Raw genomic sequence first — 25,614 nt, forward strand, 5'->3', positions numbered from 1 at the left:
CCACAGGCCCACAATGTAAAATACCAAAAATACCCAATAAACGCACGATTAATCGTCCGCATGTGCCCGATTAATATTGATAAACGATTATTAGACGCCATCGTGTAAAATAATATGTAATTGATACACGATCTTGTAAATTAACAAATATGTAAACAATCAAAAAATAAACGCTAAAGAATAACGAAAGACTTTAGATATAAACGATCGTGTAGATTATCTTTAACGGTTATCTCATATGTGCTTCTAATCAAGTATGAAAGTATAAACGATCGAAAACGATCATCATACACGATCTTGTACATAATAACCATATATATAAACAATAAAGTAATAAACAGAAAAAGATGGTGAAAAAGTTTAGACATAGACGATCATGTAGCTTCAACGATCATATGAATAAACATTGCGGTCATTCCATTGACCTCCATAACAAACAACAATATGAATAAACATTCTAATCTGGAAAAAAAATATAATTAAGTATTTAATGGTGAAAGGAAGAATTAGATAGATATCTATTACAGAATAAGAGAATAAAATGTACTAAACAATAAAATAAATACAATGCAAAAAATAAATAAAGATCGTGCAAAAAAAGATAATAAATACTAAAGGATTTAACAACAATAGACGATCGTATAAAATAAATTAAACCATCATATAGAATAAACTAAACGATCGTTTAAACCATCGTATTGACTTAGATACACGATCATTTAAAGATGTTGATCATACAAAATATTGAAAATTTACATGTTCATAAAAATGAACAATCGTGTTCATATAGCAAAATAATCGTCTCTATATTGATAAACGATTATGTTAATAGAGGTAAACAATCAAGTAATTCAATGAAAATTATTGTGAAAAACTTCAAACTATCGTTCTTCCTAATGAAATACATAATTCTTACGATAATTCTTAAAAGTTCTAAATGAAAAAAAAAATTAAATTCTTACAAACAACAAAAAACAAAAACGACATTAATACTGAAATATAAATTCTTAGTTCGACGTAAACAATCATCAAAATCTTCAATCATCTTCATAACAAAATACAAGATGTCTTGCATTAATACCAACATATTCTAAATATTCTATCTTGAAGCCGAAATATATAATTTTGAACAAAATTTTATAATCAACTAAATAGTTCGAACAAAAAACAATATTTAGAATATTCACCAAAACTAAAATCACTGAGATAATATTAACAGAGCAATATATACGTCTTGATTGTCCAAGATGACAAGAAAAGAAACGATATTATCGAAGATGATGAATATGTTGTCGAAAATTACAAAAAAGACAAAGAATAATCAAGATGAAAGATATATAAAAGACGACATGAATAACTCAAAAACGACGATCAAAAGAAGAAAAATTATAAGATTCGAAAGATCATTATAAGAAAATAAGGAGGAATTCTAAAAAAAAATAATTTGAACTCATTGGCCTGTTATACAGAACATAAGTAGTTGAAAATTCCCCGATTTATTTTCTAATTTCCAATTTTCGAATTTGGGCTCATTGGAGTTGTTAAAGTTGGCAGTGAGGAGAACAAAAAAACTGGGCCTTTATTTAGAGGGCTGGTTTTCTGGGAGTTGACAGCCTTTGTTTACATTCTCTCCTTTTCTCTCCGGCCACTGCCTCGCCTTCGTCAACCGTCTCCGATCGGCTTCCGTTAGTCACCGGTAAGTCTCCTTCTCTCTCTCTCTCTTTGCGTTCTTTCCTTGTTTCTTTTGGCTTATATTTTTTCTTTCCTTCTCTCGTTCTCAGTCTCGTGCGCCGTTGTTCCATTGTCGCTCAACTGCCGCTGCCTTTCGACGGTGATTAAAAGGTAAAGTGGGTTTTTTGGGGTTAGTGTCCGTTGGTTTGGTTTTTGGTCATTTGATTTCTTTGAGTGCAAGTTTGATTCCGATTCAGGCTACCCTTTACCAATAGAGTTTAGATCTGCAATTCCTAACCTATTTGAACACGACAAGTAAATGCTGAAAATTGTACAATAATCCTTGAAATTTTCCTTATGTTAGGTTCGTATTGTTTGGATGAGGTCTGTTTCAGATTGAAAGATAGCTTGTATAAGCCCTTTTAAGCCTTTTCAGTGTAATTTCCAGTCCGAACTCGGGTCTTAGATGCTGGTGTTAAATGCAGTGTATGGATTAGGAGTTGTTTTAGGCGGTTGTAAGTCAAAGATTACTTATTTTGTGGCTGGCAATTTATTGATTTAAGTTAACAGGTGTCAATTCAAGTTTTGGATTAACTTTGTTAAAGTTCTTATGGATGAAATTCGATTCAGGGTCATCAAGGATTTCTAAGTTGTGCCAAGTTACTGTTGGAAGTTGTTGGAATTCCTTACGGGTTAAGTGGCCTTATAAGGGCAAGGTTGGGTGCTTAGTGTATATTTATGCGAAGACTTGAGTTAGTCATGAACCATGAAAATCATATTTTATCATGAATTTGTATTCATTGATTTCAGAGCGCAGTGACTGGAATTTCTTTTCCATAAATGATTAAGCCATGAATTGTAAATGTTACAGTTTATGAAAGTCATGAATTTTATGTTATATATGCATGTATGTTATATATGAATTGTAAATGTTACAGATTGATGTGATTGTGGATGGATGGTTCTATTATGTTGCACTCAACCTTTCCTAAATCTTCTTCTCAAGAATGTACTAGACGATCTATTAACTAGAGTTGCCATGTTCTGCACTTAGTCATGTGTTTAAAATTATTTCAATGCTTATATTAAAATTCAGACCTGGCCCTTTTATTCTCACATTCGAACAATTTGTTTTCTTATTTCAACAAGGATCCCAATGCATGACTGATATACACTTTTTTCATTTTGATTATTTGTGGACAAGGTGTGTTTTTTATTTTCTTTTTTTAAGTACAGGTGAACTTATTCTTGAGGTTTTGTTATAAAAGTTCATGCATGTGGTGAATCGTTGATGACCTTAGATAGATGTGTTGGAAAGTCAGGTCGTTACATTAATTATATATTTGTATGTCATGTCTGATTTTTATGTATTTGCAGTCTTCCAGATGACACCCTGTTAGGATTCCATCCCTCAAACTTAGTAAAGTCCCTACAAAAATAGAGAAACAAGACAGTACTCTGCTATAATTCTATTGATGATAAATTCCAGATGAGTTCACAAAATACCCACATAATACACTAAAGGACAGCACAGTAAAATAAGAAAGGAAAGACAAAAATAAATGCTAAGGTTATTCTCCAGCTCCTTCGAGAAGTCTAGAGTCTTCTCCTCAAAAGCCTCAGCAGCCCTTACCCAAAATATGACCTGATTTGCTAATCCCCAAAAAACATTCCTTATATACCTCATCAGGGGTGGGTCCCCCCCAAAACCTCCCCGCCCTTGGCTTTCTGTGTAATTCCCGTCATACCTTTCCCTGACTTCTTCCTTTTGTAGGTGTAAATGATTGGGGGTTTAGCTCACCACCTGAATTGTGGAATTTATCTTTTGTTTTGTTTTGATATTTGGTCATCTGAATGGTGGAGATTTACATTTTGTAACGAAAATGTTCAGGTGACTTGATGGACCTCGAGACAGAAAATAGAATAGCTGCAATTCTAATGAGAGAGGCGGCAGAATTGCGTCGCCAGGCTGAGAAAGATGGTGTGGAGGCCTATCTGCGGCATCCTAAAGTCAGGGGTCGTCCAAATTCTCGTTTTCTTACTGCGACAGTTCTTGGTGTTCAACAAGGTTATTTCTCAGTTTATGTTCTGAAGTGTTTATTTATCTGTAACATGATCTTATGTTTGATGATATGAACCCTAAACCCTCTTGCCGTTTTATTGGTTTTCTTCAATGATTGAAAATTGAAAGTAAACAACTGACCTTTTATGTACTTTCTCTTTTTGAATTTGAGGAGTGGATTCTATTTGAATAGTTACCTTTTTTTTGTTGCGTCAAGTTGATATATTTGTTTTTTTATTATAGCAAATAAAGCTGTGGAAGTGAATGAAATGTGGAGAGTTCGTCAAAAGGAGCTTGAACTGGATGACAGGCTTAGAGGCAACTCAAGAGATCGAAACAACACCTCTAGGAGGCGAGAGAGTTCCCGACCGTCCATCATTTCCAGCCATGAAATTCCCAGTAGTTCAAGCCCATCTAGTAAAAGAATTTCTGAGGATTGTGACTTAAGGGAGGATCAAGGCTTAAAAGATGAAGAACTTGAGGAATTTTTACACTCAAGGTATCTGTGTGTGTTCTAGGAAAAATATGATCTAATGTACTTCGGTTGGATATTTCAATTAATGTATGATGGGGTAATGCTAACAATTACTTAAAAGGCTTTCGGTGGCTTGACATCAGTTTTTCCATTTTATTGCAGGACTAAGCGTGGCAGAGGTGCAGTTGGTTCACGAATGGATGAAACTGGTCCATACCTTGCCCCTTGCAACGAGTCAGATTTGAGTTGGCCAACCTGCTCTAATTTTACTGATAGAAGAGTTGTTCATGGACCAGAGAAGCCTAATTCTCTGAAATCAGACAGCTCTTCCGAAGAGGAGAAAGATAGATGGAAACGATCAAAAAGAAGTTCACACAAGCAGCATAGAAAGGACCATAAGTCAAAACACAAGTCTGAGAAAAAGAGGAGGAAAGAATCAAAGAAAAGCAAACGCCACAAATGAGAGCCTCCACAATTGTTCATTGCAGCGCAATGCTCTGTTCCTAAATGTACCCCATACTAGACTTGGGGCTGTGTACATCTTAACTATAGATTTACCAAAAGTATAAGATTAGGGAACTCTTGCTGGGCTGGATTTCCTCCTCTGCATTTGTTTTATTGGTTACAATGCTCTATAAAAATGGTCAGAATTTTGCACAAGTTTATGCTGTATTGAAGTTAAATCTGTGGATTATATCTCTGTATATAAACTATAGGACAAGCTCATAGATGAGTCATAGCTCAATAGCCTTCTCTCTTACTCAAATTTAACTTTGTTAGAAAAAAGTGTTCTTATTACTGTACGAATGATTGGAGGAGCAGGAATATATCTCAAACCTTTCCGAGTGAATTCGTGGGGTAAATTGAATGACAGATGTTATCAAAGTTTCTCTATAGAATGTTGGGATAATTGTATAAGCATGAATCGAGTTGCTAGGCTCATTGAATAATGCAGATCAACCGCTGCATTTTTCTGTTCATTGAGTGCACCTATTTTTTAGATAAACTTGTTCTAAGGTGAAAATTGCAAATTTTTTGACTGTATATATATGTGTGTGTGTGTAATTTAGGTAGCTTATGCCTTTTGATTACAAAATTTAGATTTAATTTGGATAGCTATAAAGTCTATCCAGACTGTAGATTAATAGAGAGCAGTTATATGGTAAAAGAAAGTAAATTAGTGTTTGATAAATTTAACTGGCATTCATGCTTCCTGAGTGATAATATAATGCAAACATAGCTCTTCTAAGGTGAAACACTAAACATGTTCAAATTACAAGAATTTGATTGTTTTTAATCGGAAATTTCTAAAGTGTATGAAAACGTTTTTATATATTAAAAAAGATTGGAAAATTATCAAAATTAGTAAAGTGGAGAAAATAATTACACTTCACAGCAAAATAAATGTTATGAATTTTTGTCATTTAGTGGTTTTTTGCTACAGAGTGGAGACTAGTCAAAGAGGTTTTTGAGTGTAACGCCCCAAAAATTAAGATAATTTATTGGGCGTTATTTTGAATCCATTTAATGAGAATTATTTGATTTAGGTGGGAATTGAAATTAATTAAATATTTCTTGGATGAATATTTAATTAATTAGAGGTTTTGGCATGTGTTGTTTGTTGAGATTTTGATTAGATGGTAAGTTAAGAGAATTAAGTAAAGTTGTGGATTTTTAGTGTTGTTGAAGTTGAATTTAATTAAATAATTATGGATGTTATTTAATTAAATTATCGGGTGAAAAGTTTGTTGGAGATTTAATAATTATATGTATATGTGGAAATATATATACAATTATTATGTTAATGAAAAAGATAATTATATTTGTTGAAATATAATTATTTAAGGATAAGATAATTATTTTGGAGAAAGAATATTTGGTAAGGGAGAAAAAGTAAAATAATTATATTTTGGGAAAATATAATTATTTGTAAAAGGATAATTATTTTGGAGAAAGATAAATAATAATTAATTATGGTGGAAGATAATTAATTATTTTGGAAAAAGATAAATAATAATTAATTATTTTGGAGAAAGATAAATAATAATTAATTATTGTAGAAGATAATTAATTATTTTGGAAGAAAGGTAAATAATAATTAATTATTGTGGATGATAATTAATTATTCTGCAGAAAGATAAATCTTGATTCTGGAGTGAAGTTGTTATGGTTGGGTTAAGATAATTCATGTTGGAAATTATAAGTGATTTATTGGAAAAGATTTGATTGATTTAAATAAATTGAGGATTTAAGTAAATTTGAGATTTTGGAGGGAAATGTTAGTTTTGGTGGAATTGTAATTAATTGAGTATATATATATGGATATATATATTCAATTAATAATTTGGAAAAGTGAAGTTAATTATATGATGGAATATAATTATATTTGTTTGGAAAAGAAGATAATCCATAAAGAGAGAGATGGTTGATTTGATTGGACGAAAAAGATATATATTTATAAGAGAGAATAATGGTTTAAATAAATATATATTTATTGTAGATTTTGGTGAGAGAAAAATAATAATAATAAAGAAGTATTATTATTATTATTAATGATTATAAATGCCTAAGATTAAGGCATTTATTTAGGAAAGATAATGGAAATAAAGATATATGTATATTTTTTTGTATTATATATATATATATATATCCTAAAAGGAAAAGGAAAAGGAAATAATAATAATAATAAATATTATTGTTATTATTTGGGTCTATAAATAGCTTAAGATGGAAATAAAGGAAAAAGAAAGAAGTTATTTATCTTCTTCTCTAAGATAACCCTCTGCTGTCGCCGCCTCAGTTGAAGTTAAGATTGGTCTCTTTGATGAATTTTTCATCAAGGATAAGAGGATTTTCCAACCTTAATTTGAGTAACCTTGGTAAGCCAAAGAAATTAAATTAATATTTTATTAATTTAATTTTGGATCTATTTGGGGTTTCTGTAAAGGTTCAATTGGCTAAACTTTTTTTAAGATCTAAATCTTGGATTTTTCCCAATCAAGGTTGAATTGGTTTCAATCCCAATTTTTAGAAAGTTAATTAATTTGGGAGAATTTTTGGGTGTTAGCCAATTGCCAATTTCATTAATTAAGATACTAAGTGTTCCTTTTATGATTGGGATCAAGTTAATTGGAGAATTTTACTGTCAACTAGGGAGTACCTTTGTTTGGCTAAAATCTCCAGGTAAGAGATTCTCCTACTAGACCTTCGAACTGAATTCAAGAGACTGCATGTAATTATGATTATGCATTGATGGTAGCTAAAATGCATAACTTGATGCTACTGATAATGATTGTCATTGTATTGATGTTGGTGATGATGACTGAGATTATTATGTTGATGATTGATGATGATGACTGATGTTATGTTAATGACTGGTAGATTGATGTTGATGATTGTTAATGCATGATATATTAATCACATGATTAAGGACGTTAAGATTAATACTCATGCCATGTTACGATGTTATGTTATGCTACATGCTATGGATAGGGTGTTCTGTTAACTTTGTCTATTAAAGTCGTACCTGGATGGGTGTCCTTCGGGATCACCACCTATTTAAGACTGCGTCGTCTGACGGGACCGCCAGTCTAGCATGGATATTGATATGATTCGAGTGATTCGACGGGGTCCTCGCATCCCGATTGTCTTAGTGTTACCCCCGGGTTCATTACAGACCAGCATGTCCTAGGTGCTCCCCCGGGACACCGAAGACCAGATTTTCGTTCCTACGGGAGCGCATGTTGCACGTGTTCGGGAACGTGCCAGAGATTGGGTACCATTTTCAGGACTCTAATGGGAAGTTAACAGACACCCAGCGGGACTAGTAGTAGGTCCCTTACTGAGTATATGTTTATACTCACTCTTTCTATGTTTAACATTTCAGGCGAAGGTAAAGGTAGAGGAAAGCTGGCGAGCGACAAAGAAGGATCCGTGACATGCCATATGGGGACTCAGTTTTGCTTCCGCGTTTATGTTTCACTGTTTTAATATTCCGTTTTTAATGAAAATTTATTCTTCCCTCGTTTCAAAAAAAAGTGTCTCTTGTCATCGTTCCGTTTTAGTAACGACCTCAGCTTAGTATAAAGAGTTGGGTCGTTACATTGAGAATATCTACTTTTTGAAGTAAGAGAATGGTGCGTCTTTTACCAAAAGAATGGGGTTAATCCTATAAGCTCAGCACCCAAACCTGTTATTCTTAGTTCACTTTCGAATGAAATGGTGACCTCTGGCTCAAATAACCTTTTCTGAAGCAACAATTGGAACCTCTTCTGAAGCAACAATTGGAACCTCTTCCCTTTTAGGTCGAGTTTGTGCCTTTGGTCTTGAGACTTTGCTCCCCATCTTTGAGTGATTGGAACTCTCATTGAAAGATAGAAATCCATTTGTCGACTAAGGTTAGTCAAGGTGAGGCAGAGGTGTGAACTAGCAAAAAACTAGACCGACCAAGATAAATAGTTTGGTTATTTTTATTATTCTCGAAAAAAAACCCTAGATTCTTCCTTTTTGCCAAAAGATTTCAAATAAAATATTTACATAAAATTATTTGTTAAATCTTTGATTATTTTTTAAAAATATAAGCATCTCCCCATATAATAGTAACCATTCATTTTTAGCAAATATATGTTATCTTTAATTTAAAAAGATTATATTATTTAAAAAAGAGAATGCTTTTACTTCTATCATTAAATTAAAAGTATATTCATTTAAAAAATAGGATTTAGAGATTTTTAAGGTCCTCAAACCGCAAACGTACATTAAAGTGAGAAATGTCATTTTAATTAAAAAAGAACTCTTGAAGGAAGGAACAAAAAAGAAGAAAAGAAAATCTCTTCCAAAGTACACCTTTGAAAATGCGGTTCTCCGAAACTAACAACAAAGAAGAGAGCTGTTAACAGTTAAATAATTAGAGCTAATCACTAAATACATATATAATGCATCAGTTGCATTTCTTGGATTTTTTCGTATTATCAACTGCCGTTTCGGGTAGCACAAAAAGCGCAGATAGCTTGTGTTGGTGGATGATTAAGCTCAAAACGGCTGTGTTTGCCGCCAAGAACAAGATGCTTGCTAGCCATAGTTGAATCAGCACATTCTTTCCTTTGAACTCCAGCAAATAACCCCACATCAACCAATGAAGCTGTGCTCCCGTCCAGATTGATACTGATAAAACGCCTTTCCATTTGAGCTTCATCTTACTCCAAGGAAGAATCAAAGGTAGAAGACAGAAGAACCAAACAAAATATTGTGCTGTGACTACCTGTTGATCAAATATGAAGAGTTTCTCAAAAACTTCATGCGCATCAAGACAATTGAGTATTGATCATGGAGAAAAAAACACGTTTTGACAGGAGTCTTAAACACTATCTATAATATATGATAAGATCAAAAGTTGGATTTTGAAATGAACCTTGTTGAATGCCACAAATGCAACTGTCTGTGCAAACCAGCAGAATGGAAGATCTTGAGCAAATGATAAAACGAGAACAAGCTGCACTACTAACTGAGGCAGAAATGAAATGAGCTTCTCCACAACCGAGAACTCGCGTTCATGGTGAAGATAGATGTGATAGAAATATATTGAGAAATTGTGTCTTGGGTCAGTACGTGTAAGATGATAGAGTAGCGCCTCATGCAGGAATTCCCAACCATATAGATAATAAAACAGTACAGTGCAGAAGATGAAAATCGAACCAGAAATTAGGCCAAAAATGATTCTCTCCTTAGTCATTATGGATCTTAATAGAAACAATGGATTAAAGATATGAGCCAACCTCGACGGTAAATTGCTCTGAGGAGCCTTTTCATCACCCTTGCTCCAATTTTGTAGAGCGGGATTCAGACCAGATTTGAATACATTCTGGTTCAGAATCAGAAGAATAGGAAGGGCATAAATGATCGGGTAGATTCTGAAATGGACGACAAGTCCATACCAAAATGCAGCTTGTAGCAACTGGCCTGTTATAGGGAAAGAGAGTTATACTAAAACTACAAGTAGGTAATCTACCAATTAAGTACTAAATGGCAAATGATATAAACAGACAGGAGAATAATTCTTATTGATTCTGTCATAAAAAAATGAATGCCCTTTGAATGCAAGCATCCACCTATAAAGCTAAAGTTACCAAAGAGTAACTTCTTCTAGGTAATAAACAAAGATGATCTTCAAGAACTAAAGAAAATAAAAGAATCCTCTTAAGAAAAGATGCAAAATAAAAGAATCCAAAGGATACAAGACTCCTACATCAGCAAAGTTTTTTTTTTCCCTGATTTTATTTCAACAATGTAATGACCCTCTAGGTCATTAGTATATGTTTGCCCAAACCAGTTGCTCAGATTGGCACTGAATGGCGAAGGTATTGTTTATGCTTTGAAGTTACATTACATTTACATGGAATATTAACAACAGCAAATTACTTTGAAAAAACTAGCGTTAATTGTCAAGTTAACTCCATATAAATTAAACAAAACCTGCAACTTATCAATCAACAAAAGATTATAACTTTAGAAATGTGAATATAGTGAAATGTGAAGCATGCAAAATCCAGCTACATCTAATGAATTATCTCCCAATCTACAAATTTGCATAATTAATTTTAACTTCACCGAAATGACACAGTTCCGATCGTATATTGAGAGAGAACAGAAACTTACACCGTTCATCAGACACAAAAGAATCTTAAGAACCATTGCACAAACAAGAGGCTCGCAGTTTCCTCTGGTGCCAATGGTAAACGTAAACGGATTAAAAAGCCAAACCATAACAGAACCGATGCACAAATTTTCTGGAACCCCACGTTTCTTCAAAATAGTACGTATAAAGTACCCGACGAGCAAATCTAGACAGAATCAAGACAAAGTGATTCAGATAGCAACAGAAAACTACAATTCAACGAATCAAATGAAAAGGTGAGGTACCTGATGCTGAGAATAGAAATTTTCCCCAACAGCGATGGAAGATAGTGTTCGGTATGAGCAAAAACGCGAGCAATGGTGAATATCTGTAAGTGGATCTCATGTAGGGGGACTTTCCGGACGCCATTAGAGAAGCAGCGTCTGAGAATACGATGTAATCGACATCAGTGTATCTGACCTCCATGTTCGCATCCTGCCACTCGCCGTAGAGTATGAGTACAAACCTGAAGATGGCTGAGAGAATCAGCAAAGAGCCGAAGCTAAAGGACGCCATGGCTGTGCTGAATCAGAAATGGCTGACGAAACGCGGGACGAGGAGACAGATGGGGAGACGAACGAGGGATTGGGCTTCTGAAGAAATTGAAGCCCATGGACCATGAAGGTTGGGCCTGATATTGTGTCAAATGATCTCTTTACCAAACTATATTTCATCTAAACTATATTGAATTCGTAACGGATACTTTCAAATACCTATGATGGGTAGTTTGATGTTTTTGTTTTTATGCTAACGTATGTGATACGATTTTATATATTAGTTTTTATGCTGACTATCTGAGACTCGATTTGACGTATTATTATGCTAGATTCTTCTTTATGTAGTATTTTTCAAATCAAAATTAACAACCTACTTGAAATGTTCATTCGTCTCAATTAATGAAAAAATAAATAAATAACCAAATCTTAGAATCCATCGTCATATTTAGTCTCTACGAAGTCTCGTAAAATATAACTCTCTTGAATATCTTAAATAATTTATCAAGTAAAGTTCTTCGTTTATCTTCATATTTTCCTCTAAAATTCTATGATTGATCTCTGTCTCTTTTCTATTACATTCTATTGATTATTGCACTGCTTTTTGTATTGCACTTTATATGGTATTTCGTACCCTTGTAAATAATTAGACACTTTGTGATCTTTTGTAGATTGATTTATATTTAGCATGTCTATGTTAAATTTCATATATCCTAAAAAATTTCTAAGAAAAAAAAGTATCTTCAAACATTTTTTTTTGCTATCTTAGTTTTCTTGGTCTTTTAAAAATTACAGTATCATTGTCTGCTATGATATCCATATTCCATATTTGTATTCGAGTCTCCCTAGTCATAATATTTTGTTTTTCTATAATAGAGATTCTCGTCATTTATATGAATTTCATATGGTTTCTAGGAAATATCAATTGATGTCCCACAGATTAAAATCCTATTCGATTTAAAATAACCCAAAAAATTATTCTCTCATTTAGGATTTTGTAATAATTTATTAGAGAAAACTTAAGATTTACGGATACAAACGGTAACTTTCACGAAATAATTTTTCTTTGCACTCGCAAACAAATTCTTTTTGATTTAAACCACGTGAAAGGATGGTAAAAAAAAAAGTTACCCTTAGCCATTCACCTTAGTAACAAATACTCCCTTTGAACTAATTAACTTAGAGATAATTCAAGGCAATAATACTAAAAACTCCTTATTCCTCAAAGTGTTCCATTTTTTGTATTGGGATTTATCTGGTTGATAATTCTACTATTTTTCAACATTTTCAATTTTTGTGGAACAGCATTTCAGAAACTATGTATACTTTCCTTTCAAGTTTTGGAAAATATCAACGTGTTGATAAACACTTTTCTCCGTAACTCAATCATCTATCAAGAACTTTTCTCCAGCTCTTTGGTCAAGACTGATTTCATCAACATGGTCCTATCCTGTTCATGCTGCCTTAACATTTTCCAAGGGAAATGGTTAACAACTAGTAAAATCAAGACCTGCTAGTTTATATATTAAGAGACTTCTAAACTCTCCCATTTCCAGAATCAAGGGGATTCCACCTTCTCATCAACTTGAAGTTTCAAAACTGAAGCTCCTATCAGCAGCATAGTCCACAAAGCTGTACAAAGGCATCACTCGGTCTCCGTACTTTTCAAATCCTTCCAATTCATTCTTAGCTTTGGTCCTCAGCTCCTCCGCCACCTCCTTAGCTTTCTCAATCCCATATACTCCAACGTAGCTCTTCCCTTTTCTTCTTTTACTCTCATTTGTTTCATCGAGTTTTTTCGATTGTTCTTCCAAAATATCATCAACTACCTGATACAACACCCCGACCGCTCTTCCGTATCTTCTTAGTCTCTGTATCTCAGGGTCTTCTGCTCCAGCTAGAAGTCCTCCACACACTGCAGAGCACTGGGCCATTTCACCAAATTTTTTTTCTTGGACAAATTCAACGGAGTTGGGGCCTCCCTCAAGGTCAAGAAACTGTCCAGCTGCCATGCCTCTGGAACCAACGGCTCGGGCAATCTCGGCAACCACACGGAGCAGGCGGGACTCAGGCACAAGATCAAAGGGTGTATGTGAGACAATATGTTGGAAGCCAAGGGGGAAAAGTGCATCACCTGCAAGGATAGCCATGTCAACACCATAAACTGTATGGTTTGAGGGTTGGCCACGCCGTGAGGGGTCATCATCCATGCAAGGAAGGTCATCATGGATCAACGAAGCTTCATGAACCTGTCAAAAGACCCATGATCAATTCGTGATACTAAAATGAAATGTGTTGATAAGATATATTGAAAATAATCTAGTGACACGCAATGGCTTGTTACATAGGAACAAATCGTCACATTGACTTTCATATCACAAAGAACTAATAAGGTATCTCAATCCCTAAATGTTAAAACCATCTCCAAAGGCTAAATAAAATTGAAGATCCCAGATTGCTTTTCACCATAACTCAGTTTTCCATTTGGAGAGAGATACCATAACTTGGATCTGGATACCAGTTCTAGACATTAATGGACATGTAAAAGCTGGTAGAAAAAAATAAAGAGAGACAAAATGTAAAAATGAAATCAATGTGCTCGGTGTAAGGACTAGATGAGGATGTCTATTTACAAAATACTCAAACTCAGGTGAAGAGAAGTACACACAAGTACAGATATCAGATAAAAGCTGTTGAAGTATTGATTCAAATGATTTAACTAGATCAAATAAAAACCACAGCTAGAAAAAGAGCATAGAACACAAGAACTATTCAACACTACATTTTCTATCGAACTCTCTACCCCAAACAGCCCTTTTAAGGTTTCTCTTTCATTTATCCATCCGACCCTCTACAAAAGTAAAGCCAAGCAGCCCAGTGCAGTTTCCACGTTTCTAACAATCCTGGACATGATAATGAAATCAACTCACAACTTGAAACGAATTGAATCACTGACTCTGAGAACCAAAATTTATAATGTAAGAGATTGCGTAAAGTGAATTACCCCCTGACCATCCCTCGGGTTTGTCCTACCCTACCTAATTACAATTTATAGTTAAGGATTGAAATTGAACAGCCAGCCTTGTCCAAGTACTATGACAAAAAAATTGCAAGCGTAACACATACAACCAGGAAACTATAATCAAAAGTGAGTAGTCGAATTATTGAGTAAATTAAAGTCAAACTAGATTTACATCCCAAGAAACAACAGAACACAAGAATTCAAGCAACTCTCAAACCAGAAACGTGAAATTAGATAAGAGAAAAGAACCATTTCGAGGGCACAGGCGGTGGGGAAAGCGGCGAGGCGGTCGACGCCGAAGAGCTCGCAGGCGGCGACACACATAACGGGAGGAGCTCGCTTGGCCCCTTGAGCCAAGACGGAGTAACGCATAGCCTCGTAGATCTGCTCTGGATACTGAATTAGAACAGCTTCATCCAGCTTTTGGTTGATCTCGAGAATCAGCTGTTTCCAGTATGTTTTTAGGTCAAAGTGAAGCGATTTGGTTTGAGAAGAAAGAGCGGAGGAAGAAGAGGAAGAACATCGAATAGGGGTCTTTCTCCCAAAAGAGGTACTAAGAGAGGATGCGGCCATGAGTGAGAAGGCCATTATTCTGAGTTCTCTCTCTAAAATCTATGGAAATGGAGAGGAATGAGAAGGATAAACACGTGGAGATGGAAGAGAAGGTGAATGCGGGAAATCAGCACTTGCCATGGATAAGCCAAGCTTTAGAGTTTGTTGGGATTAATAGAAAGAATATTCTTGTTATAAGAAAAATAAAGAATTAGACAAAACAAATATGTAAAATGTTAAATTACTTTGGTTAGTTTATCACTTATTTTACTTGCACCACACCCATCATTTTTGGATTAGGCAACCAAATAAAACGAACAAATTTTAACTAAAAACTCCAATAACTCCTTCAATGTCTTACCACCACACAATACTTCCTTTAAAGAAAAAATTAAAATTTTGGACTAAAAATACACTTTTTCTTTTTTTAAGAAATAGATAAAAGTCTTATTTTAGGTCCCATTATTCCAATATTTGAAGCAACGGGTGAAAAAATCTTGTAATTTGGCTATATTTAAAGAGAAAAATTATCACCACTTCCATAAGAAAAAAAGTTCTTTCATTTTGGTGGCTATGGACAAGAAGAGATTTGATCGCTTCACACTATTAGTCATATGAATGAGAAATTTCTCAAAATTAATAACTTTAAATAAAAACAGTTTTTTAAAAATATATTAAAATCAATTTTTTCTTAACAATAAATGACCTCTCACCTCACTAGTTCTAGAAAATCAAAATCTAAGAAAATAAGTTATTGGAAAACGTCACTTACACAAAAATATATATATATATATATATATATATATATATATATATATATATATATATATATAATTTTAAAAAATAATTTTAATTGGTTTAGAATAAATTTTAGGGAAGATTTTAAATTTTAAAGAAATTAAAATTAAACATTGAGAAATTTCTCATTAGGAAGATTTAGATTTGTTTTAAAAAATCCAAATTAGACTTGATATGAAAATTATATAAGCAAAGAAAACATAAATAAGCACGATTATGATACTTTAAAGTTGTAAAAAATCAAATTTGATAAAATGTTTTTGAACTTCTAGAAAATACATCTTTGAAAATAATTTCTCCATTAAAAAAGAACTAATATTTGTTTAACTTGACTCAAAACGAGTAAATTCAGAGCAACTTCAAAATAAAACTCAAACAGTGTTGAAACTAATAGGAAAATATTACTAAAAAGTTGACATTAATTTAACACGTAAATTCACATGGGCAGAATATGGAACGAAGCATTTAAAGAAATAAGTTGTGTGAAGAAATTAATAAAAACATATTGGAATCGATTTAAATCTCCAAGGAATCCGCTCCTTATCTTAAGATCCTACAAATCGAACTGCAAAATGTTTCTAGAGTCTGTCCTCGATTATTTTTTCAAAAGAATTAACTAAAAATATCAACGAACTTAAACAACTATTACCTATGATATATAATATATTTATTGACATAATTAGAGTTTTTTTTTTAAATGAACGCCCTACAAATTTCTTGAATGATATTTAACAACGATGAAGAGCATATAAAGCAGTTGTTCTTAGGAGGAAAAGAAAATCCAAACATCATTAGAAGGAATTGACACGAACACAAAATACATATAGCAGAGATTCACCAAAAGAAGTAGATGTTTAAACATAGTCTATAGTAACTAACCCTAGCGTCTTGAGAATATTCGTAAAATTAGACAAACTACAAGTATAACAATCAGTAAATCCTAGACAGAAACAACGAACATGAATAAAATTGAGCTTTCAATTATCAACCTGGAAGCTGATGAGTTATACCCTTGTCCAAACTTCAATTCCTTACTTGCTAGATGACTTGTACGCGTCCAGTATCAACTTTGTTTGATCCCTAATCAACTCCGTCCTCTTCAGGAAAAGCTCGAGTTCTGCAAGATGCAATTTCTTCCACTCTTCCTCCAGCACTGTTCTCTTGGATTGCCCTATTAACTCTAATCTAGGCTTCAAGAAACTTTCTGGCAAACCAACAGCACCCAAAGACCTTTCAAACGCAACAAAACCATCCATGCAACCTGAAGGAGCCTCGCAATCATCGACTTTCATCTTACCATCCTCCTTCGGGGCATCTGGAGAAGGAAGCAACTCGGCTTTCAGTGAAGCCACTGACTTACCGGTGTTACCTCTTTGGTTCTTCTTTGGAGTGCCATTAGCATTTGGCTTGAGCTGCTCCACAGCCGGAGTTCGAAGAATCCCTTCGCCGCCCCATATTCTCTTCGACAGTTCAAACCCTTTCTGATCGTGGGCTTTTGAGAACGTTGGGTCTGCACCCTTCTTCCCTCTATCTGCATTGTTCCTATATTTCTTCTTCAGTCGACGTATCTTATCCATTAATTGGGCCTTCGTTACGTCAACATGGAGAGATTTCTTGATGAAATCGTGAAATGCATTCATATCCAAAGATGGGTCAGAACCCTTCTTGGCTGAATAATCGATCATACCGTTCAATATAGCAATCTCGTCGTCCTCACTCCATAGTCTCTGAAATAGCTTCTTGGACTCGTCAACAGATTTCTTGGAATCGTCTTCCGCCACAACCCCATCATCAGCGTCAGCCTCAGAACTCTTCTTTGGCCGTTTTGCATGTCTTGTCGACTCACCAGGCTTCTTCAAAGACGGTCTCGCAGGCGTAGCTGAGGCAGAAGGCTTGGATCTGGGCTTTTTCACCTTCGGAGTCTCTTCCATCGGCTTAGAAGCAATCGGCTTGACGTTTCGTCCGGACTCAGTATCCGAATCGGTGTCGGATCCGGATCCGCTCTCTGAGGAAGAAGACTGAGCCTGAGTGTTAGTAGAAGGTTGAGATTTCTTAGGTACAGGTTTTTTCTCGACAGCAGGAGTAGAAGGAGAAGAAGGTTTCTTCGGTTTCTGAGTCTGAGCTTGAGTTTCTTCTTCATCCTCTTCTTCTTCTTCAGAGGAAGATCCATCTCTGGAAACGCCTTCCTCCTCCTCGCCTGATGAGGTTTCTTCTTCTTCGGAGGAAGACGCTGCCGGAGGCTCATCCAACGGCGAGGGGCGTTTGGGTGCCATAGTCGGGGACGGAGATCGGGGATTGTTTGGTTTAGATAAACCCTAGCTTTTAATTGGGGCTCCGGAAGCGAAAGATTTACAGTTGCGCCCAAAATGTACAAGTATAGAATAGTTATATATTTTGAATATTGGTTTTATCTATATATTCCTGAATTAAGAGATACGGAAAAAATACATATGAATAATATTTTTAAAAATAATATTTTCTAAAAGTAATATATTTTCAAAAAACAATATTTTTTTAACCATGATATTTTTAAAAAATAATTATGGTAACCAAACCTACCTTTTAAATATTTTAGGTTTGTCTTCTGCTATTTTTTTTTATCTAACTACCTTCTTTACCCTTCTCTTCTTCTTTTATTTGATAATTTTTTCTTTTTTTAACGATAAAATTAAGAAGTTCAAATAGCGGGAAATACGAAAAAACAAACCTAAAAAATAATTGCAACGTTGTTATGACACATTTTTTATATTTTAGACTTATTCAAATATTTGGTGGTTTGTTTTATCGAAAAGATCCATTTATTTATTTATATTTATTTCGGTCTTGTAATATTTAAACAGAGAAAGAAGGGGTCGGGTCGGAGGTTGAATTTGGATGAGGATGCAAAGATGGTCGTCGTGAACAGTACATTCCCATATAACCAGATCCATCTTTCATCGAATCAAAGTTGAAGAAACTTGATTTGAAACTGTACCGACAAAATATGGCGGACGGAGATGGCAGCGTCAAAAGCCTCGATCTCCTGCCTTCTGCTGTCCTTGCTACAATCATGACTAAACTCGATTTGCCTTCCATCTGCTCCCTTGCCTCCACATGCAGGATCTTCCATTCTTGTGCTTCCCAAATTCTCAATTTTCTCCCCACTTTTCATCTCCTTGTAAGTCTTGCTCTCCTTCAATTTCCCTCCTACTTGATCCTCAATTTCTTCTTTTCAAAATGGGAACTTTAGTTACTTCCTCTTTACATCAAACACAGAGAAATTCAAGAGTTCGACCCTTTTTCTTTTGCGTTATGCTTATTCTAATTGCGAAATTGTTTCTCTTTCAGAAATTACTCTTTAATTTTGATAGAAAAAAGAAGTTCAAATTTTTCTGTTCTGTAATTTATTTATTTTTCTCGTTTGATGTTTGTCGTCAAGGAAATTTCTCCAACAGTGGAATTTCTGAGGCCTCTACTGCCTCCAAATCCTTTCCTGATAAGCCTAAAGGTAGACTGTGGTCAACTTGATGATTCAGCTATCCAGCTTTTGCTGAAGCCTTCCTTGCACGAACTTTGTCTTCATAATTGCGCAGATTTCAGTGGGAAATTGCTTTCTGAGATTGGAGGGTGCTGCAAAGATCTAAGGTATTTTCTGTCTTGACTCCTAAATGCTAAGCTAAAGACTTTTTATTTATTAGTTACCCATTAAGTCAAATTGCTATTTGAGATTTCTTGCAAGTTTCAATGGTGCTGTTATTGGGTTTTTGGGTCAATATTTCCCTCCAGGTCCCTCTATTTGAGTTCAGTTGCTGAAAAAAGAGGTCGGGCAATTCATATTGAGGATCTAGAAGAGTTACTAAGTGGTTGCACACAGTTGGAAGTAAGACTCAGTAGTATATCTGTTGTTAATATCTAAATGAAATGTCTTAGTAATTAATATAGGACACTCTTAAGTGTTGGCGATAATCAAGAAGATGAACTCCCTAATATGGTCCAAATTACAGCGTCCTTCGCTTTGTTTCTTACACAAAATCTCATGCGCTATGTTGAACCGATTATTGATAGTCTTAGAAGACTTGTAACATAGCACAAGTGCAGTATTGGTGGGACTTTTTGTTGCTCTTTATTTCGTATGGTTAATTTACTATCTAGCTGATGAGACAATTGGTGTTCCAGCTCTAAAGGCAGAAAGCCAGGCCCATTCCCCAAAAGATCTCTTTTCATTTTCCAAATATTTTAGCGAGTAGTTTTAATGTAAGTGGATTTAATTAGCTTGGCATGGGAACTAAATCCAATTTGACTCACTGCTTGTAACTTGCATAGAACTTGCCCAAATCTTCCTAGCAAATTGAGCCAAGGATGAATAACGGATCCAAGTTTGCTTGAGCTACCTTGTGGTGCACCTTCCTTTGAAGCGTTCAGGCTAAGAGCTTTCTGGATGAGTTTTTCAAATTCTGTCACTAACATTCTGATAGACCCCTAATTAGATTTGTTTACAGCAGAAGGAAAAGTTAGTTATACCAGCTGGAGTTTGTTACATTAGTTTGTTATGTTAGTTGTAATAACACTCACACGTGAGTTAGTTAGAGGCTGGCAAGATTAGTATAAATACTAATAGAATTTAGGAGGAAGGATATGAGAATTTTGTAAGAAGATTTACTGTAATTTCTTGAAAGAGAGAAAGGCAGTAGAGAGAGAAAGGAATTGAGTTACTCAATTCCAGAAAGTACCCCTTATCAAAATCTAAATAGAAGAGGAAATTCATACCAAAAGGTGGTGTTCCATCAAATTGGTATCAGAGCGGTGAATCTTGGGAAGGAAATCAACAATGGAGCAAACGCAAATTGAAGAAAAACTGGAAGCCTTTGAACAAGAAGTGATTGGGATGAAGAAAGAATTAAGCAAAATTCCGGCAATTGAAGAAAATCTGAGATCCTTAACAAAGAGCCTTCGGCTGTTAAGAATTCAAGCCGAAAAAAATCAACAATTGTTGTTACAATGCGTTGAAACCATGGTGAAAGAAAAATCGATAGTGAGTGAACAAACAGTGAGTGAAAGAATCACAACAAATCTACCAGTGATGAAGAGTATAGTTGAAGGAGGAAGTACACCTATGAAAAGAATCGAGACCGAAGAACAAAGGAAGGAAATCGAAACTGAAGAGAAGGTGGGCGAAGAACAAACAAAGAAGATAGGAATTGAAGAAGATATAAGTGATCAAAACAAATTCAAGAAGGTAGAGTTACAGAGGTTTAGCGGCAAGAAGTTCAATTCATTTATTTTTTGGATCGAACGGAATTTCCAAAAATATGAACTGATCAATTCTGAGAGAGTAAACGTTGTTGTAATCAAATTCGATGGAACCACATTAGATTGGTCTCGGTCGAAGGATGAACACGATGCATTCAAGGATTGGTTGAGATTAAAACAGAGGTTGTTACTTCCTTTCCAATCAGTGAGGGAAGAACTTAGCCGCGGGCGATTTCTAGCAAACAAATCGGAAATCGTGGAAGATCGGCGAGAATTACCGGCGAGACCCAAAACGAAGATCCAAGTGAAAAAAAAGTTGCAGTTCGGAGACGCTGGAAGTGACTGGTTTCGATGGAAAAAAAAGAGACCGGAAGTTGACTGGTTTCGATGGAAAAAGAAGACGGCAGCAGTCGTGTGGATGAGAAGGAGGAAGAAAATGCTGGCAAATAGTGGTTGTCCGAGAAGGCGATACGGAAAGCGGGAGAGTTGCGAAAAGAAGGAGATGTTGCCGTGATGCTGATGACGTGGCAGAAAGGGATAGAAAAGGAGGTTAGAGGAAAGAAAACTAAACCCTAAAATTGTCGATAACAAACCAAAAAAAAAAAAAAAGGAAAGAAAGCTGTAAACACACCTTGAGGACAAGGTGAATCTGAAAGGGGGGAGTAATGATAGACCCCTAATTAGATTTGTTTACAGCAGAAGGAAAAGTTAGTTATACCAGCTGGAGTTTGTTACATTAGTTTGTTATGTTAGTTGTAATAACACTCACACGTGAGTTAGTTAGAGGCTGGCAAGATTAGTATAAATACTAATAGAATTTAGGAGGAAGGATATGAGAATTTTGTAAGAAGATTTACTGTAATTTCTTGAAAGAGAGAAAGGCAGTAGAGAGAGAAAGGAATTGAGTTACTCAATTCCAGAAAGTACCCCTTATCAAAATCTAAATAGAAGAGGAAATTCATACCAAAAGGTGGTGTTCCATCACATTCGTACTCTAGGGATAGCTGCAATAGATTTAACTTCTGGAGTTATTTTTGTTTTTCAAATAAGCTTGGCCCAAATGTTTCAAGTATTTGTGCCCAATCGTTTCGATGGAGCAAACATTGTTCTTATAAGTTATAAGGCTTTGAATAAAGGTTTATAGGTTGATGACAGTTCTTGTCAATCTAGTTTAAGAATAGTACGCTTCTTGGTTAATTGTTTTAACTACTAATTAGGTATTCAAATCATGTAAGGATGACAAATGTTCTGCAAATGGCTTGGTTTGAGCTAAACTTTTTTGTCTCTCTAAACAAAGATTATACAACTCTGAAGACACCTGAACTGTGATATTATTGATAGCCTTCAACTTCTGTTTAGCACGGGATAGTTAGTTTATTCAAGCCTAACTACTGTCTACAGATTTATTATTCTTGCTTTCGAGTCTAATTTTCTTTCGTTTTTCATGAATGTGTTTTATGCTTAATGTGTTTTCTGCATTAACAGGCATTAACCTTGATGTTTGATGTCTCGTTTTTCCTTCGTCAAAATTTTGCTCGAGTCTGGGCTATGGCTTCAGAAAAACTATCATCTCTGGAGATTGGCTGTATCTATTCTGTTACGGTCACCGAACTTCTCAGCCAAAATTTGGGTGCTGGTAATTCTATGAATCGGATTGTCCCATCCATGTGGCCTAACATTGAAAAGTTGTGCCTTTCAGTGGACTACATAACTGATGCTATGGTTGGTGCAATATCGAAAGGTCTTATCTCCTTGACTCATTTGGAACTACAAGATGCTCCCATCATTGAACCAAGATTTTCTTTTGACCTAACCAACGTTGGCCTTCAACAAATCAATCAGCTATCAAAATTGAGGCATCTTTCTTTGGTCCGAAGTCAGGAATTTCTTGTGACTTATTTTAGAAGAGTAAACGATCTGGGGATCCTCTTAATGGCTGACGGATGTGCTGATTTGGAAAGCATCTGTCTCGGGGGTTTTTGTCGCGTTACAGACACAGGGTTCCGGACAATTCTGCATACATTCTCTAATTTAAATAAGCTTAGGGTGTTCCATGGAATCCAATTAACCCATCTAGTTTTCCATGACATCTCTGCTACTTCCCTTTCCTTGAAACATGTCAGCTTAAGATGGTGCAGTCTCCTAACAAACGATGCCGTTAAGAACTTATCCTTGAACAAGGATCTAAGTTATCTTGACTTGAGAGATTGCAGAAGCCTTCGGGATGAAGCACTTCGAGCAATTGGAACTATTCCAAAACTGAAGACATTGCTTTTGGACGGGTCTGATATAAGTGATGCAGGTTTGTCTCACTTGAGACCCTTGATTATGAGCTCACTAGTTTCCTTGTCTGTTCGGGGTTGCAAGAAGCTTACAGATAAATCCATCACTGTCCTGTTTGATGGCTTATCTAAAATAGAATTACATGTATTAGATCTATCCAACCTTCCTTACCTGTCTGATGCTGCAATCTTACAACTAACCAGAAGCAAGTTTGCAATATCCGAACTCCGACTGCGTCAATGTCCACTCATTGGTGATGTCTCAGTCATGGCATTAGCCTCTATGCAGGTCAATGAAGACCAACGACACGGGAGTAGCTTGCGGCTGTTGGATTTGTACAACTGTGGGGGCCTTACACAGCTCTCGTTCAAGTGGTTGAAGAACCCATACTTTCCAAGGATGAGATGGTTGGGTGTGACAGGAAGTCTACATCGCGACTTGGTAGATGCTTTAGCTAGAAGTAGACCGTTCTTGCATGTAGCATGTCATGGTGAGGAGTTGGGTGCCGACCATTGGGATAGCTCAGACAGTTTCTATATGCACCACTATGATGAGGTGGATGAATTTGAACAATGGCTCTTTGATGGTGAGGACGATGATGATGATGACGATATAGCAGATGATGAAAATGATGCAGAGCTACTCCTATGATTCCATGACAATATTTGGATTTCTATGTATCATATTATATGTATGCTCCTTTAAGGTATTGTATGTAAAGTAATTCCATCCCTTCAGCATCACCGCTGTTTAAGGCATTATATGTAAAGCAATTCCATCCATTTCTCTTTCCCCAAATTTTAATTTATAGCTACATACATTCTCATGTGTTTGTCTTAGATTTGTTATCCGGCACTTTGATTGATCCTAAAGTTGTATCCATATAAACTTAGCTTTGATGTACTTCTTTGAATCTATAATATGATATTCTCTCTAATAATAAACTTACTCTCTCCTTTTCTTTCTTGACTTAGTAAACATATTATAAGTAAGTCACGCAAATCTATGTGTTGATTTTCTATTGTTGTTTACATTTTAAATTTTTCTCTCCATTCTGACCATGTCTTGTTTTTGTTTACATCTTACATATCTTTTTAGAGTGGAAGTGTTCAAAATCCTTCCATCTCTCGATTTTATTCTCAGCTTTGAATCATTTGTGATGTCAAAAAAAATGTCGTTCTCATGCAATATCTTTTGGGAAGTCTATGTCTTTGGTTTTAATATTAAATTATTGTTCAAAATAAAAATAATAGTGATGAACTCATTATTACATTCTTAATTATTTCCCAATTGTACCAAACTTATCCAAATAATTTGATTATTGAATTAAAAAAGGAATTAAACATTTACTTAACTAGCTGTTATGTATAATAATAATATTCATTAGTCTTTTAATTTATGCATTCATTCAATTGATTATACTTTGGCTAAAAAGTTTGCACATCCTTCCATATCTTAAAAGTGGAAGGTTCTGTCCTCACAATTATTATATTAAAATGTTGATTATATTTTTTAATTATACTTCACCAAACACAATTTTCTGTCAAAATCTCAAATTTGATTTTTCATGTCTTAAACCAGTTAAGATATGCTCCCTAGACAAAACATAAAGCTTGGCTTAGTTACTTTTAAGTATGAAAGAGTGAAAAAATATATTTGTAGTCTTTTTAAGTATCGGTCTAAATCTTATTTCGGTCTATGCTTTGAAAACTTTTAGTTCTAAGTTTTGAATTTGGTTTCATTTTAATCATTTTTATGATTTTATCCTTGAAATTTAAGTTTTGTTTCAATTTGTTTCTCAGGTTTCAAAATTAATGCCGGTAATCTTATGTTTCCGCACTTACGAATATTAAAAAAAAATCCTCGAACTTTTACTAGATAAGTACTTATTTTACGTATTTGCTAACTAAAGCTTAGCTTAATTGGCATCATATAACACTCAATTTGTACTCGAAAAAAATTAAAAGAATTATAATTAATTAAATTTCACCATTTTCATTCCAACTCAAATTAAATTTAGAATTTCATTATTTATATTTTCGCTACGTTTACTAAACCATAATGATAGTTGGTGTAATTGTAATGATATTTTATTGATGGATCCACTATAAAAAATGAGTCTAATTTAGAAATGTAATTGGATTACTTTTGATTGTGTTTACCTAAAATTATGATTTTTTTTACGTTTACCTTTATCGTTACTTTGAAGGGTCAAATAGTAACGACAACGATAATAGTAAAGGTACCAAAATTCATACCTTTTTTTTTTTTGGAACAGTAACAATAACGGTATCGATATGAAGTAATTTTCAAACGCAATTGGATTAAGCAAGTTTCACTCATCAATCATTCACC

General features: G+C 34.7%; 5 protein-coding genes across 7 annotated transcripts; 2 read left to right on the top strand and 3 right to left on the bottom strand.

The window, feature by feature from the left end:
• Positions 1–1,522: 1,522 nt before the first annotated feature.
• LOC103490253 (uncharacterized) lies at positions 1,523–4,868 on the top strand. The gene is made up of 5 exons (XM_008449685.3): positions 1,523–1,696; positions 1,782–1,842; positions 3,563–3,739; positions 3,977–4,232; positions 4,371–4,868. Exons 3-5 carry the CDS (start codon positions 3,571–3,573, stop codon positions 4,669–4,671), a joined length of 726 nt encoding a protein of 241 aa, XP_008447907.1. The 5' UTR covers positions 1,523–1,696; positions 1,782–1,842; positions 3,563–3,570; the 3' UTR covers positions 4,672–4,868.
• Positions 4,869–8,961: 4,093 nt separating this feature from the next.
• Positions 8,962–11,446, bottom strand: LOC103490254 (GPI mannosyltransferase 1). The gene is made up of 4 exons (XM_008449686.3): positions 11,127–11,446; positions 10,865–11,047; positions 9,619–10,166; positions 8,962–9,468 (listed from the first exon to the last, which is right to left on the bottom strand). The coding sequence occupies exons 1-4, from the start codon at positions 11,395–11,397 to the stop codon at positions 9,148–9,150; spliced, it is 1,323 nt and encodes a 440-aa protein (XP_008447908.1). The 5' UTR covers positions 11,398–11,446; the 3' UTR covers positions 8,962–9,147.
• Positions 11,447–12,682: 1,236 nt separating this feature from the next.
• LOC103490255 (heterodimeric geranylgeranyl pyrophosphate synthase small subunit, chloroplastic) lies at positions 12,683–15,159 on the bottom strand. Its single transcript, XM_008449688.3, has 2 exons — positions 14,647–15,159; positions 12,683–13,624 (listed from the first exon to the last, which is right to left on the bottom strand). Exons 1-2 carry the CDS (start codon positions 14,983–14,985, stop codon positions 12,956–12,958), a joined length of 1,008 nt encoding a protein of 335 aa, XP_008447910.2. The 5' UTR covers positions 14,986–15,159; the 3' UTR covers positions 12,683–12,955.
• Positions 15,160–16,548: 1,389 nt separating this feature from the next.
• Positions 16,549–18,020, bottom strand: LOC103503168 (probable transcription factor At1g61730). Its single transcript, XM_008467318.3, has one exon. The coding sequence runs from the start codon at positions 18,018–18,020 to the stop codon at positions 16,779–16,781; it is 1,242 nt and encodes a 413-aa protein (XP_008465540.1). The 3' UTR covers positions 16,549–16,778.
• On the top strand, positions 17,984–24,203 carry LOC103503169 (F-box/LRR-repeat protein 10). 3 transcript variants are annotated; one of them, XM_051090167.1, is made up of 5 exons: positions 17,984–18,121; positions 18,588–18,904; positions 19,166–19,371; positions 19,513–19,606; positions 22,462–24,203. In XM_051090167.1, the coding sequence occupies exons 2-5, from the start codon at positions 18,731–18,733 to the stop codon at positions 23,908–23,910; spliced, it is 1,923 nt and encodes a 640-aa protein (XP_050946124.1). In that variant the 5' UTR covers positions 17,984–18,121; positions 18,588–18,730; the 3' UTR covers positions 23,911–24,203. The 3 variants fall into 3 exon arrangements, with proteins under 3 accessions (XP_050946124.1, XP_050946128.1, XP_050946132.1); XM_051090171.1 differs by lacking the exon at positions 17,984–18,121 and having other exon boundaries at positions 18,614–18,904; positions 19,182–19,371; XM_051090175.1 differs by lacking the exons at positions 17,984–18,121; positions 18,588–18,904; positions 19,513–19,606 and having other exon boundaries at positions 19,222–19,371.
• The last annotated feature ends 1,411 nt before the right edge of the window (positions 24,204–25,614 follow it).

The sequence above is a fragment of the Cucumis melo genome, chromosome 1, assembly GCF_025177605.1.
Source record: "Cucumis melo cultivar AY chromosome 1, USDA_Cmelo_AY_1.0, whole genome shotgun sequence".
Taxonomy (NCBI): domain Eukaryota; kingdom Viridiplantae; phylum Streptophyta; class Magnoliopsida; order Cucurbitales; family Cucurbitaceae; genus Cucumis; species Cucumis melo.